The 17612-nt window shown below is 42.3% G+C and overlaps 1 protein-coding gene across 1 annotated transcript in view; it reads right to left on the minus strand.

Moving 5' to 3' along the window:
- The window catches only part of sh3bp2 (SH3-domain binding protein 2), a 120947-nt gene that overhangs the window by 34760 nt on the left and 68575 nt on the right, over positions 1-17612 (minus strand). Inside the window, exons 4-6 of the mRNA XM_080182516.1 lie at positions 14750-14867; positions 10725-10795; positions 1791-1876 (exon numbers count right to left, since the gene is read on the minus strand). Coding sequence (XP_080038642.1) covers positions 1791-1876; positions 10725-10795; positions 14750-14867 — 275 coding nt within the window. The remainder of the gene's footprint in view (positions 1-1790; positions 1877-10724; positions 10796-14749; positions 14868-17612) is intronic.

Genomic DNA, 17612 nt, shown 5'->3' on the forward strand with positions numbered 1-17612 from the left:
TATTAATAGCTTGCTACGTTGCTGGAACTTTTCAACATGGAATATATTCAAACCTTATAATTTTGCCGTATGTAGTAATCAAAGTGAATCTCATCTTCCTCCTTACACTACATCAGCACAATTACATCTGCTGTATGCTCTGGATAAGAAAGAGAGCAAGTAGAATTGTTGTATTCAGCAACATTTATATCTATATTGGCACAGGCTCAATCCAATTATTGGAGAGCAATGAGTGACTGAATGAAAAGAAAGTGAATGAGTGAAGATAGACTTCTGCCTTCCTCAGCTTCATTCCTCCTTTCTTTGGATCTCTGGACCCCTGCACCGTATTCCCTAATTCTCATCTCACCACCTTCTGTTCAGTAAGGAGTTTATGCTTAATTAGTCACAGTTGATGTAAAATTACAACTAAAGCAAACAGGCTCTCTGATACATGATTGCCAGTCAGGAATCATTCATTTGATCAGCTTTTGGCTCTTCCACCACCTTCCTCTCCCCCAGCATTCCCCACCGCCCCCCTTCCTGCCCCTCACCCCCACCCCAAAATAGTTTTACAGCTAACAAACAGAAATCTTAAAATAAATAATTTGGAGTCAAAGGTTTACAGGAGAAACAGTAACTGATTAATCGGCCATTAATCAGAGAAGAGATAATTCAGGCACAGCCAAGGTAACTCAAAAGAAAAGGTAGGGCAAACAAAACCAAAGCTCCCTGAATGACAAAGGAGATAGAAATAAAAATGAAGAAGGATATTTATTTACAACCTGGAAGGTTCAGGGGAGTGGTGAAAAACATAAAACATAGAACATTACAGCCCTCGATGTTGTGCCGAGCTATGTCCAATCCCAAGACCAAGTTATCCCCTCCCTATAATTCTGGAGTGCTCCATGTGCCTGTCCAATAACCACTTGAAAGTTCTTAAAGTGTCTGACTCCACTATCACAGCAGTCAGTCTGTTCCACACCCCAACCACTCTCTGAGTGAAGAATCTACCTCGGACATCCCCTCTATATCTCCCACCCTTAACCTTATAGTTATGTCCCCTTGTATCAGCTACATCCACCCGAGGAAATAGTCTCCCCAGTGTATTCTTAGAGAAAAGCAGGTGTTTTCCTTGCCGGAGAGAACTTCGTTCAGCAAGGCCATAAAAGCAAGCGGACCCACTGAGCGGCGGGCTCACTATTGCCATTTAATCAGTATTAAAATGAATTTACATAACTTATTCAGCCTCTTGCTCATTTCTAGCCTTATCAGAAATCCAGCTCTCATAAGATCGCAAAAGCCGAGAAATCAGGTGTGATCCTGATTGCTCTGCTCTTGCGTGATTTTACCAGCTCTCTCTGCCTGTCAATAGACAAAGCGAGCCGGTAAAATCCCAGCCTAAGAATCCACCGATAACCATGAAACCAGTGTCGATTGTCGGAAAAACCCATCTGGTTCACTAATGTCCTTTAGGGAAGGAAATCTGCCGTCCTCACCTGGTCTGGCCTACATGTGATTCCAGAACCACAGCAATGTGGTTGACTCTCAACTGCCTTTGGGCTACTAAATGCTGGTCAGCCAACAACACCCATATCCATGAATAAACAAAGGGACCAGATGAGATGCTCCCAAGGATACTAATGGAAATGACAGTGGAAATTGCAGAGGTTGTCATATTTACATTATTGCTGGCACTTGCCTTGTGGAATTTGATTCATATATTTGACAGCGTGAGAGATGCATGTTATTATGTAGTGGAGTAAAGGGTTCCAGTAAATATAGCAGGAAAATAAACACAAATCACCTACCTCCAGATTCTGATTCTCTTGATGTGTATTTTATCAGCACCGGGCGCTCTACTGAGCCATAAAACTTCTCAGTATCAGAGCAGTCACTAAGAGGAAGAATATACAAAATAATTTGTTACAATCCAATCATTGGATTGATTCTTATGCAGCACTGCCGAGGCTACCTCATCCTGAGCTCTCTTTAACATTGGAGCTTCACAGTCCCACTTTGATGAAGAATTTGCAGCTGAAACCTGAACTTTTTTTTTAGTTTTCAGATGTTGGCTTTCTGTGTATTGGTTATTGGTATTCTACTATCAGGCACAATAAGTACCAACATGGATAATTAGCAAGCAACTAGAAACAGATCACATTGGTCCAGATTTTTACTCCCAGTGTGGTGCACAGAGCTAGGACATTTCCGAGCTTCATTACTGCAACCTGGGCAAGAGACCCAGAAGTTGGGATTTTCATTCTGGGGGAATGAGCTGAATTAGAAATCAGGCAACCACTGTTCCTGGAACCAACGCGGAAGCTACCAGGTGCAGAAATGGGCTGGCTGAAAGGTCTGCACTTGTGCACCGTCACTGTGCGAAAGAGTGAAAAAAACAATAAAACATAAAACATCCCCCCAAGCCTTGATTCTTTCACACACTCCCAATGTCCCAACCATGTCAACTCAGGCCAAACCATGCCTCTGTATCCATCCTCAAACCCTCCATGCCAACCTGTGTCCCTGTAGCCATCTTCATGGGATATCTACACCTCTACCGCAAACAAATTCCCAAGTATCCACCCCATGTTCCCAAAACCCTCCATGCCAACCTATGCTCTTGTACCCATAGCAAGTTTTTAAAAAATTCCAGATGTTAAAAATTTAAAGAGTAGTTTTTTTAAATGCTTTGACAGTTCAACAGATCCCTTTGACAGTTACTATTGACAGGTCCTCTTGACTGCTGATTTTGACAAGTCTGTTGGTATTAATGGGTTTATACGTTTTGCACACAGTTATGCCTACTTTTAATAATTCCAAAGGGTGCCTGATCCACTCCAAAGATAATCTAACCTCTAAAGTGGCAAGGTATGCAAGATATAACAGGCTACAAGATGAAGGCATGTAAAATCATCGGCTGCATTCTGCGCTCATTTTGAGCAAGAGATCAGCAACAGCATGCCCTCCACTCTGGAAGGTCTGGATGAACCTGTATCTGGGGTCACCACTGCAGATGCCAGAGCAGTTTTCTCAAAGGTCAACCTATGGAAAGTGACTGGCCCAGATGGGGTACCCAGATGAGCACTCAGATCCTGTGCGGATCAGCTGGCGGGGGTATATGCAGACATCTTCAATCTCTCTTTACAGCAACCTGAGGTCCCTATCTGCTTCAAGAAGACAACCATCATCCCGGTACCTAAGAAAAACCAAGCAGCGTGCCTTAATGACTATTGGCCAGTGGCTCTGACATCCATCATTATAGAACATAGAAACATAGAAAAACTATAGCACAAAACAGTCCCTTCAGCCTACAAGCTGAAACATGTCCCTAACTACTAGGCTTACCTATAATCCTCTATCTTACAACGTTCCACGCACTTATCCAAAAGTCTCTTAAAAGACCTTATCGAATCCGCCTCCACCACCAGAGCCGATTCCATGTACCCATCACCCTCTGAATGAAAAACTTAACCCTGACATCTCCTCTGTACCTACTCCCCAGCACCCTAAACCTGTGTCCTCTTGTGGCAACCATTTCAGCCCTGGGAAAAAGCCTCTGAGAATCCACTCAATCAATACCTCTCAACTTCTTATACACCTCTATCAGGTCACCTCTCATCCTTCGTCTCTCCAAGGAGAAAAGACCAAGCTCTCTCAACCTATCCTCATAAGGCATGCCACCCAATCCAGGCAACATCCTTGTAAATCTTCTCTGCACCCTTTCTATGGCTTCCACATCCTTCCTGTAAAGAGGTGACCCGAACTGAGGACAGTACTCCAAGTAGGGTCTGACAAGGGTCTTATACAGGGTCTTTGCAGCTGTATAGGGCATTGGTGAGGCTGCAGCTGGAGTACTGTGTGCAGTTTTGGGCGCCGCACCTGCGCAAAGATATTTTGGCCTTGGAGGGAGTGCAGAGGAGGTTTACTAGGCTGATACCGGAGTTGAGGAGGTTGAACTATGAGGAGAGGCTGAATAAACTAGGCTTGTACTCGTTAGAGTTTAGAAGAATGAGGGGAGATCTCATTGAGATGTATAAGATGATGAATGGGATGGGTAGGATAGAGGTGGAGAGACTCTTCCCGCTCAAAAAAGACAGTAGGACTAGGGGGCACAGCCTCAAGATAAAGGGGGGGCGGTTTAGAACGGAGTTGAGGAGAAACTTCTTCACTCAAAGGGTGGTGAATCTCTGGAATTCTCTGCCCGTTGAAGTGGTGGAGGCTGCCTCGCTAAATATTTTTAAGACGCGGGTTGATGGGTTTTTGATAAGAGAAGGGATTAAGGGTTATGGGGAGAGGGCGGGAAAGTGGAGCTGAGCCACGACAGATCAGCCATGATCTTATTGAATGGCGGCGCAGGCTCGAAGGGCTAGATGGCCTACTCCTGCTCCTATTTCTTATGTTCTTATGTTCTTATACAGCTGCAATATTATCTCCCAACTCCTAAACTCAATTCCTTGATTGATGAGGGTCAGTACACCATACGCCTTCTTAACCACAGCCTCTACTTGCGAAGCTGCTTTGAGCGTCCTATGATCCCGGACCCCAAGGTCCTTCTGATCTTCCACACTGCCAAGAGTCTTACCCTCAATATTATATTCTGTCATCCTATTTGACCTGCTAAAATGAATCACCACACACTTATCTGGGTTGAACTCCATCTGCCACTTCTCTGCCCAGTCTTGCATCCTATCAATGTCTCGCTGCAACTTCTGACATCCCTCCACACTGTCCACAACATCTCCAACCTTTGTGTCATCAGCAAACTTACCAACCCATCCCTCCACTTCCTCATCCAGGTCATTTATAAAAATCACAAAGAGCAAGGGTCCCAGAACAGATCCCTGGGGCACTCCACTTCGAAAGGCTAGTCATGGCACAAATCAATACCAGCCTCCAGACTACCTGGATCCACTACAGTTTGCCTATTGTTGCAACAGGTGCATAGCAGACACCTGGCCCTGCACTCAACACTGGAACACCTAGATAACAAGGATACTTATGTCAGGCTCCTATTTATTGACTACAACTCAACCTTCAACACCATTATTCCCAGGAAACTCATGTCCAAACTCTGTGGCCTGGACTTTGGCTCCTCCCTCTGAGGCTGGATCCTGAACTTCCTAATTCACAGACCACAATCAGTAAGGATAGGCAACAACACCTCCTCCACAATCATCCTCAACACCAGTGTCCCACAAGGCTGTGTACTTAGCCCCCCACAATACTGCTTATATACTTATGACTGTGTGGCCAAATTCCCCTCCAACTCCATTTTCAAGTTTGCTGATGACACCACCATAATGGGTCGGATCTCAAACAATGACAAGACAGAGTACAGGAATGAGATAGAGAATCTGGTGAACTGGTGCAGCAACAATAATCTCTCCCTAATTTCAGCGAAATAAAGGAGATTGTCATCAACTTTAGAAAGCATAAAGTAGAACGTGCCCCTGTCTACATCAATGGGGACGAAATAGAAAGGGTCAAAAGCTTTAAGTTTTTAGATGTCTAGATCACCAACAACCTGTCCTGGTCCTCTCATGCCGACACTATAGTTAAGAAAGCCCACCAAAGCCTCTACTTTCTCAGAAGACTAAGGAAATTTGGCATGTCAGCTACGACTCTCACCAACCTTTACAGATGCACTGTAGAAAGCATTATTTCTGGCTGAATCACAGCTTCGTATGGCTCCTGCTCTGCCCAAGACCACAAGAAACTACAAAAGGTCGTGAATGTAGCCCAATCCATCACGCAAATCAGCCTCCCATCAATTATCTCTGACTACACGTTCCATTGTCTCGGCAAAGCAGCCAGCATGATTAAGGACCCCATGCATTCTCTCTTCCACTTTCTTCCGTCGGGAAGAAGATACAAAAATCTGAGGTCACATACCAACCGACTCAAGAACAGCTTCTTCCCTGCTGCTGTCAGACTTTTAAATGGAATTACCTTGCTGAGTTGATCTTTCTCTACATCCTAGTTATAACTGTAACACTACATTCTGCACTCTCTCGTTTCTTTCTCTATGAACGGTATGCTTTGTCTGCATAGTGCTTAAGAAACAATACTTTTCAGTGTATGTTAACACGTTAAAATTATAAATCAAACCAAAAAACCAAATAGGCTCTTCCCAGCCTATTTTGTTCTTCAAGGGACATCACACAAAAGAAAATACAAGCTTTTCCCAGCACATAAATCATCACAGTATATCATTATGAACCTTTGTCAGACCGCACATTGTCGGTGAGATCTGGTTAAGGTCTAATTGTTTAAAGTATACAAAATTTGAGGTTCAGGACACTTGCTAATTGAGTAAAGCCATAAGATTCCATGGGTTTTGAACAACAAAAATAATTTTACCACAAGATCAAAGGGATAAAACAGTTTACAATATCTATCTTACATTCTAACGTTCAGAATATGTTTGAAGTACTTACAAATTACAAGCAACTGTGATCGAACACACTACATTTCACAATAAATGTCAGATGTGACCAAGACAAAATCCATATATTTCTCACCAACCTCAATCAATCAGTCAACTCTTTGAGAGTCAAGCAAACTCTGTCTCTCTCATGAAGAATTCTAATCTTCACCTTTGAAGATTTTGCCTTAGAATTCTCTCCAAAGGTCTCTCTAAATTGGATGGCTTGAACAATAGCTTGCCTTCCAAGGGTTTAGGTTGGCCTTCAGAGATTCCATTTTCCTGGATTCCCAAGTACACTCAACCATCAGTTTATACAAGATCAGCTTTAACTCTTCAGCCACACCAAGCAAAACACTACTCCTTCAAAAAGGATACCTTTGCTCCAATAGTCTACAGCACAGAGTCACCAGCCTTTAGCTGCCTTTTTGGATCTTCATGACTTCTCTTCCACCCTCTACTATTACCAGAGCTTCTCCTGAGCTCACTTCATTTAGAGTCTGCTCTCTGTAGCCCTTTTCTCTAATTGGAGACTGTTCTTCCACTCCTCCCTTTTAACTAAACTTAACTGGGATCCGTTTCTGGCTCTGTCTTCGTCCCTTTTGCGACTTTAGGGAACACTTCCTGTTCCCCTCCCTTGTCCGTTGTCTGGGACACTTGTTGACTATAGCATGCCTGGGTTTTTGTGCTGTCTTCTGCACAAACAAACTGATTCAAAGAATGTCAAAAATGCAGAACTGCGCAGCAAGTCTGAAAACCGTCAGGATTGGAGTTTCCAACAAGGGAGGTTCAGGTTTCTTACACACATAGAAAATATAAGCAGGAGTAGGCCACTCAGTCCTTCGAGCCTGCTCCACCATTCATTTTGATCATGGCTGATCGTCAAATTCAATATCTTGATCCCATATTCCTCTCCATATCCCTTGATCCCTTTAACCCCAAGAGCTACATCTAATTTCTTCTTGAAATCATACAATGTTTTGGCCTCAACTATTTTCTGTGGTAGTGAATTCCACAGATTCATCACTCTCTAGGTGAAGAAATTTCTCCTCACCTCAGTTCTAAAAGGTTTATCCCTTATCCTCAAACTATGAGCCCTAGTTCTGAATTCCCCCACCATTGAGAACATACTTTCTGAATCTACCCTGTCTAATCCTGATAGAATTTTATAAGATCCCCTCTCACTCTTCTAAACTCCTTTGAATATAATCTTAACTAACTTTGTTTCTCCTCGTATGACATCGCAGGAATCAGCCTGGTAAATCTTATTTATACTCCTTGTATATCAAGAACGTCCTTCTTCAGATAAAGATACCAAAAGTGCACACAATAATCCAGGTGTGGCCTGACCAACACCCTGCACAATTGCAGTAAAACATTCTATTCCTGTACTCTTACTATGAAGGTCAACATACTAATCAATTGCCTTATTTATTGCCTGCTGCACTTGCGCGCTTACTTTCAGCGACTGATGCACGAGAACACTAAGATCTTGCTGAGTATCCACCTCACTCAATTTAAATCATTCAAATAATCTGCCTTTCTATTTTTGCCACCAAAGTGGATAACCTCACATTTATCCACATTATACTGCATCTGCCTTGCATATGCCCACTCACTCAGCCTGTCCCTCCCACCCAATTTTGTATCATCTACAAATTTAGTTCCCTGATCCAAATCATTCATATATAATGTGAACAGTTGGGTTTTATAGCACAGATCCTGTGGTACTCCACTAGTCATTGCCTGCCAATCAGAAAAAGACAATTTATTCCAATATTATTAACAATATATATTAAGAGCTTTCATTCTTGGAGATATGTTAGAAGTGAAATATATAACCTAGAGCGTAAGAAAGATAAAAACTGAAATGATATCTCCTGCGGAGGCTAGTTCAATTAATACAATGGAACAAAGCTCATTTCCTCTGTTCAAAGAAAGGTTGTTTAAACAAAAACAGCAAGCTGTATCTCTGCTATGTTGTAAACAAACTGTAAACAGTTTGGCTGCCACATTTCCTACATTATAACAGTGATTATACTTCCAAACTGCGAATGTGTTAATACATTATTTGGTAAAATTTCATGGCCTGATTTCAACCTGGGAGGCACATTAATTGATAGATAGAGAGAGGTTATATTTTAAACCACAAAATGATTGAGTCTCACTATTTGTGTGTAAGGATTTCCAGGCCAGAGGTTACAGAAAACAGCTTTCTGCTGTGAGTTCACTGATTAACGCATGTCTAAATCAGAATGTTGTGGGACTAGGTTCCATCCCAAGGGCCTCAGCCTGGGATGAGACCTATTTGAAACTGCAGTGCAGTGCTGAGAGTGTGCTTTCTGCCCTGTCAGCTGGATGTAAATGAGCCCAATGCATTATCTTGAAGAAGAGTAGTATTCCCCAGGCTTTAGCCATTATTTATTTATCCATCAAAGCAATCGTAATAGATAATCCAGTCATTATTACATTGTTGCTGCATTTCCAAAAGTGCAAGTGTGGCTACAGTTAAAAGTACTTTATTAGATATATAGCACTTTAGAATCTCATAAAATCATGAATATCCTTTATATAAGACACAGTCAGTCGGATTGGAATGGACAATAAATACTGGCTTAGCCAGCCAGGCCCACATTCCATAAGTGAATAAAAGAGTATTTTCTTATTTGACAAAATAACTCCAATCATGATAATGACTCTTTTCGCTTCATCTTCTTCCATCAAGTGTTCCCTCTTCTCTGCTGTCTTGGTGGATACTGTGTAATAAACTGCAGTTCCCTTAAGGGTATTGCACACAAGTAGCCATTATTAAGGCATGAATATAAGTATGAATGATTCATTCTAGTTACATAAAACAGTACAGCACAGTACAGGCCCTTTGGCCCTCGATGCCGTGCCAAGCTATGTCCGAACCCAAGATCAAGCTATCCCACTCCCTATCATTCTGGTAATCTGGTAGTTGGGAGGCATCACAGCAAGGAGAGAACCAAGACTGGGGTTATGCCTCACTTGCCCACAAACAATGAGGACAATTAAATGTCCTTTGTCACTGCCCAGACTGAATATGATGCACAATGAAAATTCACTTATGTGGACGTTAAGAAAGAGGATGTGTTGGAACTTGTAAATTGCATCAAGATAGATAAGTTGCCAGGACTGGATGAGATGTACCCCAGGTTACTGTGGGAGGAGATGATCTTTGTGTTGTCGATGGAGACGGGAGAGGTTCCAGAGAATTGGAGGAGTGTGGATGTGGTTCCTATTTTCATGAAAGGGAACAGGAATAGCCTGGGAAATTACCGACCAATGAGTCTGACCTCAGTGGTTGGTAAGTTGATGGAGAGGATACTGAGGGACAGGATTTATGACCATTTAGAGAAGTTTAGTATGATCAAACGTAGTCAGCACAGCTTTGTCAAGGGCAGGTCATGCCTTAAGAGCCTAGTTGAGTTCTTTGAAAATGTGACTGAACACATTGACGAAGGAAGAGCGGTGGATGTGGTTTACATGAGCTTCAGCAAGGCGTTTGATAAGGTCTGGGGTCTGGGTCCATAAGACTCTTAAATTGGCCTCGCACGTGGAGGATGTGGTCAAGAAGGCGTATGATGTACTGGCCTTCATTAATCGAGGGACTGACTTTAGGAGTCGGGAGATAATGCTGCAACTTTATAAGACCCCACTTGGAGTACTGTGCGCAATTCTGGTCGCCTCACTACAAGAAGGATGTGGAAGCTATTGAGAGGGTGCAGAGGAGATTTACAAGGATGTTGCCTGGATTGGGTGGCATGCCTTATGAGGATAGGTTGAGGGAGCTATGTCTTTTCTCCCTGGAGAGATGAAGGATGAGGGGTGACCTGATAGAGGTTTATAAATTGTTGAGAGGAATAGATAGGGTGGATTCTCGGAGGCTATTTCCCAGGGCTGAAATGGTCGCTTCGAGAGGACACAGGTTTAAGGTGCAGGGAAGCAAGTACAGAGGAGATGTCAGGGGTAAGTTTTTCACTCAGAGGGTGGTGAGTGAGTGGAATTGGCTGCCGTCGGTGGTGGTGAAGGCAAACTCGTTGGGACCTTTTAAGAGACTTCTGGATAAGTACATGGGATTTAATGGGATTGGGAGTTACAGATAGTTCTATGGCCTGGTAGGTCGGGATACGATCGGCGCAACTTGTGGGCCGAAGGGCCTGTTTGTGCTGTAGCGTTCTATGTTCTATAACGGAATCAGTGCGAAATGACATAAGGCAAGAAATACCTAAGTATTTAGTTTGGCTGATTGGAGAACTTTATTTATCGTTGGAATGTTTTCAACGTAACTGGGTACCTTAGATTTCCTTGCGAGTCCACCTTCTCATGATAACGATCGATTTCTTTTCGTAAACCCATCATCCACTTCTGAAAAGAAAGGACAATCAGGTTAGTTTGCATCTGCATCTGTTCAGCACCAAGTAAGCATGGAGATTATAGTGGGATTTTCCAGCCCTATCGAGGCAGGACCTGCCATGAGAGATTCCACGGCCCAGCCAAAATCCATTGATTTTTGGCAAGACGGGATGATTCCAGTGGCAGGTGGGACTGGATGATCCCATCCATGACAGCAACCAAGGCTCCCGAGTCTTTGGGGCCCAGTTTTTCAGTTGTAACATTGCATACAAAGTGCATTGTCACAGCTCTTATAATTCTATTACTGTAGCTCAGTACATCATTCTAGAACAAAAGCTGGAGGCTGTGACAACTAAAGATGTTATATGGGAAGAAACAAAGAGGTTCCATTGTCAATATAGGAGATAAGAAATCCCCAATGGCTTTTATTAGTATGTTGAATATTTTTTAAAATTAACGGTAATTACATCAGTATTCTTTCTATCCTACAGCTGCTACATTTAGTGATGTGAAGATGCCGGCGTTGGACTGGGGTAAACACAGTAAGAAGTCTCACATCACCAGGTTAAAGTCCAACAGGTTTATTTGATAGTAAAAGCCACTAGCTTTTGGAGCGCTGCTCATTCATCACCTGAAAACCAGTGGCTTTTGCTACCACATAAACCTGTTGGACTTTAACTTGGTATTGTGAGACTTCTTACTACAGTCAGTGAATAAGACCAGATGGCTAACCTAGACTGTGTCAGGTCTTTGAAAAAATGGCCTATTTCCTTCCATTTGGAGGGACCTGTCACTGACGAGCACATTCCTATTCTCAGCCAATATCCACATGAATTCATACTTCCAATAGAGTTACCGAATAGTGGTCAGGAGCAGAAACTAATTCACTTCTCTTTTTTTTAAATTGCTGAACACAATGACTAACCACAGAATCGCAAAGGATTGATGCGGTTCACCCAGCAAAAGGATTAACAGAGAAAAGAATCAACCTACAAAGGTTGAAAATCATAATTGGAAATTTGTATGACATTCCAAATTTGATGTGACACTTCTGACCAGTTCAAAGGTTTACTTAGCCTACAACCATCCTTGATTTTTAAATGTTTTCTCCTTGACTCTGCTATTAATGCAAACACTGTATGTGACAGAAGACCATTCTCCACTGTTCTTCTTTCTGCAAGGGGTGCTATGCTTTGCTAAGATATAGGGCTGGAATTTCACAGAGTCGTCTGTGCATATTTAAAAACGATGGGCAAAAACCCAGATTCAGACGTCCTGCCTCTGTCTCCAGCTGAAACCACAGGCTTAGGTTAGGAAATCAAATTAACATCTGTGCTGTTTCTATGAGCTATTTGTTGACATTTCCACAAGGGAAATAAGGATGTCATGATTGATGCTTGGCTGAGTTTTAAAAGCTGCAATTATCTGAGCGTAGCATTCTTAATATTCAGAACCCAATCACTGTCATCCTCCGCCATGCCTCCATAACATACTTCCCGGCTATCAAATCATACTTAATTACTTCAATGTGCACTATCAATTGATTTACTATCTTATGAATGCTACTTGCATCCAGATACAGAGCCTTTAGTTTTGTCTCTGTTATCTTTGTAACATTTAGTTTTGATTGTTGGTACATTCTGAGGTTTTTTTCCCCTGTCCCCTTCCTGCCAGTCTCTGACCCTCACTTTGTATATTACTATTTTCCTCTCTTACCTTGTCTCTATTCTTTCAAAATCACATCTTTCCACATTTGATCCCTTGTCCCCACTAGTTAATTTAAAATCCTCTCTACTTCCCTACTGATGCGATTTGCATGAACATTGGTTCCAGCATAGTTCAAATGTAGACTATTCATCTCCTCCAATTTCCCTAGTACTGCTAACATGCCCCCACAAAGTGGAATCCACTCCTCCCACACTAGTCTTTGAGAGATGTATTCATCTTTCTAATGAGGGATGAATGAAGGACAAGGGCAACAAGCTCTTGGAACACCATTACTTTCAAGCTCCCCTCCAAGCCACACACCATCCTCACTCGGAAACGTATCAGGATTCTTTTATCATGGCTGGCTCTAAATAGTGCAATTTCCTATTCAACAGCACTCCTGGAGTCTCTGCACCAGATGAACTACAGTGACTCAACAATGATGTGGAGATGCCGGCGTTGGACTGGGGTAAACTCAATAAAAAGTCTGACAACACCAGGTTTAAGTCCAACCGATTTACTTGATAGTAAACTCACAAGCTTTCGAGGTTAACCACTTTGTCAGGTGAATGGAGAGTTGGGCCTCAGACAGAGCATATAACAGCACACACAGTTTACAGATTACTGATTAGAATGTGAATCTTTACACCTAACCTGCTATTCAAGTGGTCGACAATGTGTGTGGAAGGAGCACTGAGCACAGGTTACAGAGATGTGTATTGTCTCCAGACAGTACAGTAAGTGAGGTTTTGCAAACCCAGGCAAGTCACGGGGGTCACAGATAGTGCGACATGAACCCAAAATCCCTGTTGAGACTGTCCTCATGTGTGCGGAACTTGGCTGTCAGTCCCTGCTCAGCGACTCTGCGCTGTCGTGTGTTGTGACTCAACAAAGCATCTCATCAACACCTTTTCAAGGGCAACAGGGATGAGGAGTAAATGATGGGCTAGCCAGCGTTGAATAAACTTAAAAAAACAAACAGACCTCATACATGTTTCTTTATTTCACAAATATTACACAAAGTTCACACGCATAAACCGAGCGAAGGATGAAATTACATGCCTGCCTTTTAATAATCTTATTTGTTAATCAAAATGCAACCACCGTATTGAAATCTAGATTCTCAATTAGCCACATGTAGTAGCTAACATGCTGGGTAATATTGATGTACAGACAGTTAATTATGCTTTCAAAGTTTTCAGTCAATGATGGACAGGAGCAGGAATTGAAGTTGCACTTAAGTAATATAAATTAGACAATTTGTTCTATTTAGAAAACAGTTTGTCTTGCATGTTTGGGATACTTTAAAATGAAAGGGTGAGGTATGCATTTAGAGGTTAAACAGTTATAGGGAATACACAATAAATGGAAATATACTAGTGGGGTAGATGAGTGAGAGACCTTAACGTACAAGTACACAGGTTCCTAAAGGCAGCAGTTGAAGTAAACAAGATTGTAAAAAAGGCATATGGAATGCTCTTCTTCTCTAGCACAGGTACAGGTGCAGAATATAATAGTGAGGATATAATGTTGGAATTGTATAAAATACTGGTGAGGCCACAACTGGAGTATAGTGTGCAGTTCTGGCCACCATACTGTGTGAAGGACGTAATTGCTCAGGAGAGAGTACAGAGGAGGTTTACAAGAACGTTGCCAGGGCTGGAAAAGTGTAGCTATCAGGGGAGACCAGATAGGTAGGGGTTACGTTCCTTGGAAAAAAGAAGGCTGAGGGTTGAGGTTTACAAAATTATAAGAGGAAGAGATAGAGTGGACAGGATAAAATTGTTTCCCTTGGTAGAGAATTTGAGAACGAGGGATCATAGATTCGAGATAAGTGGCAGAAGGTGTAGATGGGACACGAGGAAGAACTTCTTTATATGGAGGGTAGAATTCACTGCCCAAGTTGGTGGTGGAGGCAGAGATCTTAAACTCTTTTATAAAGTATCTGGATCTGCACCTTCAATGTTGCAAGCTATAGAGCTATGGATGGATGCAGGAAGGTTGGATTAGAAAGGGCACTTGTGCATCCTCGGGCTGGCATGGACAAGATAGGCAGAATAACCTCCTTCTGTACTGTAATCTTGCTACGATTCTATAGAATGCACACAGCAGCAGTTAAAAGAGGTCAGGACAGTATAGCTTTTAACTTCCAAATAATAACGTCAATATAAGACATGGCCTCTTTTACTTGCTGCAGTTACCATCAACTGTCTCAACAAACACAAACTGCATTGCGCACAATGAAACAAATGTTCTCACCTTTCTCTCCTCTTCGCATGCTGCTGAGAAGTACCAGGTTCTGTGTTTCTTATTAACGTGAATGATTTTGAATGGAAACACATTGCTTGAAGTCGTTTCCTCAGTTGACCTCATAACCCTGAGGAAATGAAAGAAAGAGAAATAAACATCAGGATAAAGTTATTTAGGAAGCTGTAACTTGCTCCAGACTTCTTCGTGGATTACAATACAAGATTGGTCGGTTAAGTAATATCACACTTTTAATCCAGTTCCCTGTGGATAAAAACTAGAATTTGCAAAATGCTTTTCACAATGTCAGGATGTACTAAAGAACTTTGCAGACAACAAAATACTCTTGAAGTTTCGTCATTTTCTCTTTTACTTTTTCATGGGATGTGGGCAATGCTGGCAAAGCCAGCATTTGTTGCCCATCCCTAATCCCTTGAACTGAATTGATTCTTAGGCCCAGTGCATAGGATGGTTAAGAATCACCCACATTGCTTAGAGTCTGGAGTCATATATAGGCCACAGCAGGTAAGCTTGGCAGATTTGCATCCATTAGTGAGTCACAGTGGCACAGTGTGAGCACAATTGCCTCTTAGTGCCAGGGACCTGGGTTTGATTCTCAGCATGGGTCACTGTCTGTGAGGAGTTTGCACATTCTCCCCGGCTCTGCATGAGTTTCCCCCGGTGCTCCAGTTTCCTCCCACAGTCCAAAGATGTGCGGGTTAGGTGGATTACCATGCTAAATTGCCCCTTAGTAACAGGGAGAGTGGCTAGGGTAAATGGGGCTATGGGGATAGGACCTAGTGGGGATTGTGGTCGGTGCAGACTCGATGGGCCAAATGGCCTCCTTCTGCACTACAGGATTCTATGATGTATGCTATGGGGTTTGATGACAATAAATGGGACTCACCTTACTTCATGATTTCCATGGAATCCATAGAAATCCTACAATGCTGAAAAGAAGCCATTTGGCACATCAAGTCTGCAATTATCTGAAAGAGCCTTTTACCCAGCCACACCCCCATTGATTAGGTGGCTTAACCATGGTAAATAGCTTTTAACCATGGTTAGCCACCTAACCAATGCATCTTTGGATACTAAGGGGTAATTTAACATGGCCAATTCACCTACTCTGCACATCTTTGGACTGTGGGAGGAAACCGGAGCACTCGAAGGAAATATATGCAACACAAGTCAAATATGCAAACCCCACACAGACAGTCAACCCAGACCAGAATCAAGCCCGGGTTCCTGGCACTTTGAGGCAACAGTGCCCTCTCCTTTCCTTCTCTATGAACGATGTGCTTTATCTATACAGCACGGAAGAAACAATACTTTTCACTGTATTGTGACAATACATGTGACAATAATAAATCAAATCAAATCAAAATCAAAGATGAAAAACACATGCATTAAATGGAAAGCAAGATAAGCACATGAGGGAAAAGAAATAGAAGTGCATAATGATATGATTAGATGAATTAGGAAGGGAGGAAGCCCATGTAGAGCATAAACAGTGAGCATCAGCTTTGGTTGGACCACACTTGGAGTATTTTGAAGCTTATTTATTAGTGGCACAAATAGGCTTACATTAACAGTGCAATGAAGTTACTGTGAAAATCCCCTAGTCGCCACATTCCGGCACCTGTTTGGGTACACTGAGGGGGAGATTCAGCATGGCCAATACACCTAACCAGCATGTCTTTCAGACAGTGGGAGGAAACTGGAACACCCAGAGGAAACCATGCAGATATAGGGAGAACATGCAGATACTACACAGATGGTGAGCCAAGCCAGGAATCGAACCCAGGTCACTGGTGCTGTGAGGCAGCAGTGCTAACCACTGCGAAAATGTGCTGCCCGATGACTGTGTAACGGTATAGTCTTCCTATTGTAAAAACGATAGACAGAGACACTGAAAAAGGCACCAGAAAGACTTATCAAGAATGATACCAGGCTGAGAGATTATACCTGTGGAAAAAATTGAAAAGGCTGAGGCTTTTTTCTTCAGAAAATAGAAGACTAAAAGGGGAACCAAATAGAGGGGTTTAATACTGTGAGAGAGTTGAATAGGTCATCAAGGTGGTGTTTCCATGTGTGGCAAACCAGAATAATGGGCCATAAATAAAAGATAATCACTAATAAATGCAGGAAACGCCTCTATCCAGAGAGTGGCGAGAGCTCACTATCACAAGGAATACTTAAGGCAAATAGTGTCAATGTATTTAAGGGAGCCCTAGATAAGCACATGAGGGAGAAAGGAATAGAGGATATGTTGATGAGATTTGCTGAAAGGTGGAGCAAAATGTTGACTAGGGTCTGTTGGACCAAATGGCCTGATTGTGTGTCTTAAAGTTCTCTTTCATTCTATATAACAAGAATAGAACAAGGCATACACCTATTTTTAACATTCAGCTTCCTCTGGCCATCTACAACTGTATCTAACAAGAGGCCAGCTCCCAGATTGCATAACATCATTATTCAGATGACAAATTAATTTTGAATTTTATAATATTTCTTTGGTTTGATTTGTCACATGTACTAACATACAGCGAAAATATTGTTTCTTGTGCTCTATACAGACAAAGCATACCGTCCATAGAGAAGGAAAGGAGAGGGTGCAGAATGTAGTGTTATAGTCATAGCGGGGGTGTAGAGAAAGATCAACTTTGGTTGAGGTAGGTCCATTCAAAAGTCTGATAGCAGCAGAGAAGAAGCTGTTCTTGACTCGATTGATATGTGATCTCAGAGCTCTACACCTTATGATAGCAAGTTCCACATTTTGACTGCTCTCTGGCTGTTGCTGAGTTGGCCTTCATGGTTTTAGTTACGTTTGCAGTCTGCAGATGAGGCAGACTTTGTTTCACAAATATGTCAT

The sequence above is a fragment of the Carcharhinus amblyrhynchos genome, unplaced genomic scaffold (genome assembly GCF_965287045.1).
Source record: "Carcharhinus amblyrhynchos unplaced genomic scaffold, sCarAmb.v2.hapA scaffold_61, whole genome shotgun sequence".
NCBI lineage: Eukaryota > Metazoa > Chordata > Chondrichthyes > Carcharhiniformes > Carcharhinidae > Carcharhinus > Carcharhinus amblyrhynchos.